The sequence below is a fragment of the Pelodiscus sinensis genome, chromosome 1 (assembly GCF_052426305.1).
Source record: "Pelodiscus sinensis isolate ZL-2025 chromosome 1, ASM5242630v1, whole genome shotgun sequence".
Classification (NCBI taxonomy): Eukaryota; Metazoa; Chordata; order Testudines; family Trionychidae; genus Pelodiscus; species Pelodiscus sinensis.
The window spans coordinates 349,199,711-349,203,472 of NC_143052.1; the positions used below are offsets into that span (position 1 = coordinate 349,199,711).

The following is a 3,762-nucleotide window of genomic DNA, read 5'->3' on the forward strand; positions in this document are numbered from 1 at the left end:
GGATACTGCTGTGAATGGCTTCGGGAGACTGACACTGGAACTGAGAATCTTAAAGAGCTCGACTTGGGTATGCCCTGTGTTCTAGAGTAGCGTTTCTCAACCAGTGGTATGTCCCCTCTTGGTGTGCTCGGGAGAAGTCTGGGGGGGTATGTCAACACAACTGAAATATGGAGAAACCTGAATTTGTTTTTTAAATTTTACAGCATTTTTTACACCCCAAATTTTCATCGCCTGCTCAGCTACGATTGTGTTGTTTAAACAAATATTTTGCAACAGTAGAAAAAAATGTTTGTGTGTCTGAAAACTGTAGGTACTGGGGGTACTTATAATTTTTTTTTGGAAAAAGGGGTACTTTATAAAAAAAAGATGAGAAACACAGTTATAGAGGAGATCAATCTGAATCATAGACAGATCTTTCTGGAGATATTGGCTGTAATTTGCAATGCTTAAACAGTTGCAATTCTCTCTGGTTCCTTTTGCTCAGGCTAGAAGTCCCAGAGGGGTTGCTGTCTTAGTCTGTAACTTAAAAATAACTTTAAAAAAATGAGTGGTCCTGTGGCACCTTAGAAACTAACAAAAATATATATACAGTGAAACCTTGGTTACTTGGCACTCTGTTAACCAGAAAACTTTGTTAACCGGCATTGCCCCAAACCACAATACTGTCACAACTTCAGGCTCACAGGCCTGGCTTGGTTTACCATGATTGGCTTAACAATTTTTTATTTCAGAAGTACTAATCATCTGTAACTCAAAATGGAAATGTGAGACCAACTTCACACTAAAAAACTACCAATATTAGAAACTTGAGTTTTACTGTTATTGTCAATTGGTTTTTCCTAGGTTGATGGATCCCTAAGAAAAGTGGAATTTTTAGATAACCGGAATGCCCTAATCCCCAAGCGTGCAGTATAACACAGGTTTTACTTTATCAGGCTCAGGCAGGTAAGAGAAGAGCTGGTAACCATACAGGGTGGCAGGCTCGGCCCCAGGTGGAGTTGTACGGCAATGCCTGCTGAGCTTGTTCAGATTGTAACTGGGGCCGGTTTGTTTTGATCCGAGTTTGAGGAAAGGAAAGAATGAGAAAGTGTCGAAGGGGCGTCAGATGTGAAATCATTTATCCCAAGAGCATCTTCATCGCGCACCTAGAGAGAGCGATGGAAAAGATCAAGGAATAGGTAGAAGGGATATTGGTGCATGGGATGAAAATTAACAACTTGAGGTTTGTGTGCGATATAGTTATCATCGAGGAAGATGAAGAGAAGCTCGTGGGAACGGTGTAGGTGCTAAATGGGGAAGAGAAGCGGTACAGATTGATTATGAATATCGATAAAATGAAGACAAAGGTATTTGGAGATAAGGAAATAGGAAGGAAGATCAGTGTAGAAGGGCTGGAACTAGAGAATGTAGAGAAGTTCACGTATTTGGGGAGCAGCATGACATATGATCTAGAATGTAAGAAGGAAATAGCGACTAGAATAGAGAAAGCAAGAGTGAGTTTGAAGGCGATGGATAAGATCTGGAAAAGTAAAGCAATTAGCTTGGGAATGAAGCTGAGTGTCTTGAAAACGTGCATATTTACCAGTATGTTGTACGGATGTGAGACATGAATGCTAACGAAAGATTTGAAGAGAAGGATATTGGCATTTGAGAGGAGTTGATATAGAAAGATCCTGAACTACGAGTGAAAAGTCAAGACCTTGGTATTTAATATAATGGATGGTCCGAATAGGAGAGGCAGACCCCACAGAGAATGGGGAGATGATGTAGTAGATTGGTGCGGAGCTAGTCTACAGAAAGTAAGGCACTCTGCAGTGGACAGGAAAAGATGGAAGGAAATAGCGAAGGAGGCATCGGACATCAGAGGGCGTTGAGCCTATGGTTGTAGTTGATGATGATGATGATGATGATTGATGAACAGCAAAAAAAGCGATAGAAAATCATATAGATTTCTCTACAGTTGTGGGATTCAAGAGTTAGTGAACAAGTAAGAATAGTTTTATACCTAATCAGTGTCCAAAGACAAATCCAGGCTTCCCTGAATTTAACACCTCTTTGTACATCAAAAGCCAAGGATGGGACACTTCCAACATTAGCACCAGTCCTACAATTGACAGGTACCTCCCCCCTCCGCCCTTCTTTTTCTGTTATAAAATTCCAGGCTTCTGTTATTCCTCTCCAGCTCATCTGATGAAGTGGGATTTGCCCACAAGAGCTCATGATTCTATACATTTTGGTTAGTTTCTAAAGTGCCAGAGGACCATTCGTTTTTAAAGTTACAGACAAACATGGCTACACCTTTTGGTCTTTTTGACACAAGATGTGAGAACATATTCACATTAGAGCCGTGTGGGTCTAAAATTTATTTTTTTCTTCATGTAGGAATCAGATATTTTTATTTGACAGGAGCACCATATCTAATATTGCATGGCAGGGAAAAAACTTCTGCAAATCGACTGACTGGCACATGCCGTAGGTCATGTCATTCTCCAATCAGTCCTGCTCTAACCCCTCTACGTTCCTGCTGACCGGCGTCCCTGGCCTGGAATCTCAGCACATCTGGATCGCCATCCCGCTCTGCATCATGTACATAATTACTCTGCTGGGAAACGGTGCTGTTCTCTTTGTGGTAAAGCAGGATGTGACCCTCCATGAGCCCATGTACTATTTCCTCTCCATGCTGGCTGTCATTGATCTGGTCTTCTCCACGGCTGTTGTCCCCAAAATGCTGAGCATCTTCTGGCTGGATGCCAGAGAGATCAGCTACGAGTCCTGCTTCCTCCAGATGTTCTTCATCCTTTTCCTCACCGCCATGGAGTCGGGGGTACTCCTGGCCATGGCCATAGACCGATACGTGGCTATCTGCAAGCCCCTGAGATATAAGGCCATCCTAACCAACCCAAAGATTGCCTTGATCGGGCTGCTGTCCCTTGCGAGGGGGGTGACGGTCGTGCCACCCTTAACCTGCCTTCTAACCAGTCTTTCCTACTGTAGAACAAATGTCATCCCTCATTCCTATTGTGACCATGTGACCGTGGTGGAGCTGGCCACCACCGACACATCAGTCAGCGACCTGTACAGCATCGTTGTGGCCACGGGCCTGGTGGGGGCAGACGCCATCTGCATCGCCTTCTCTTACGGCATGATCCTCCACTCCCTCTTGCGGCTTCCATCCCACGAGGCGCGTCACAAGGCCTTCAGTACGTGCAGCTCCCACATCGGTGTCATCCTGCTTTTCTACGTGGGAGGGATCGGTTCCATGTACCTGCACATGTCTGGCATCAGCATTCCTCGCCACTCCCACGTCTTGTTTGCCGACCTGTACTTCGTCCTGACCCCCATGCTAAACCCAGTCATCTACGGCATGAAGACCAAGCAGATCCGGAAACAGATCTTGAAGCTCTTTTGCCCAAGAAAGCTCTTTGCAGAGGTCACTATCTAGGAGGGCCACTGAAGGAGCCCCAGGATACAGGAAAATCCCTGTGTCGGGGCATCCCATATGCATTATGGAAATATGCATCTGAATATGACTGCATCTGTGCTTTATGAGAAATACCTCATGTAAAATATCACTGGAAAAGTTGTAATCTACCATATATGATTTTCCCATTTATACGTATGTATCATCTTTGCAGCTCACTTTAGACACAGAGGCATGGTGAGGGTGTTATGCGCCTGGGGGCAAAGGCCAAATTTGCGCCTCCCCCCCTCCGCCACCGTGCGGCGGAGCCCCAAACTTGGTGTTTGGCAGAGCTCGACCTT

General features: G+C 44.8%; 1 protein-coding gene across 1 annotated transcript; it reads left to right on the forward strand.

Moving 5' to 3' along the window:
- Positions 1-2,479: 2,479 nt before the first annotated feature.
- Positions 2,480-3,486, forward strand: LOC149526003 (olfactory receptor 52K2-like). The gene has a single exon (XM_089776617.1). The coding sequence runs from the start codon at positions 2,480-2,482 to the stop codon at positions 3,440-3,442; it is 963 nt and encodes a 320-aa protein (XP_089632743.1). The 3' UTR covers positions 3,443-3,486.
- The last annotated feature ends 276 nt before the right edge of the window (positions 3,487-3,762 follow it).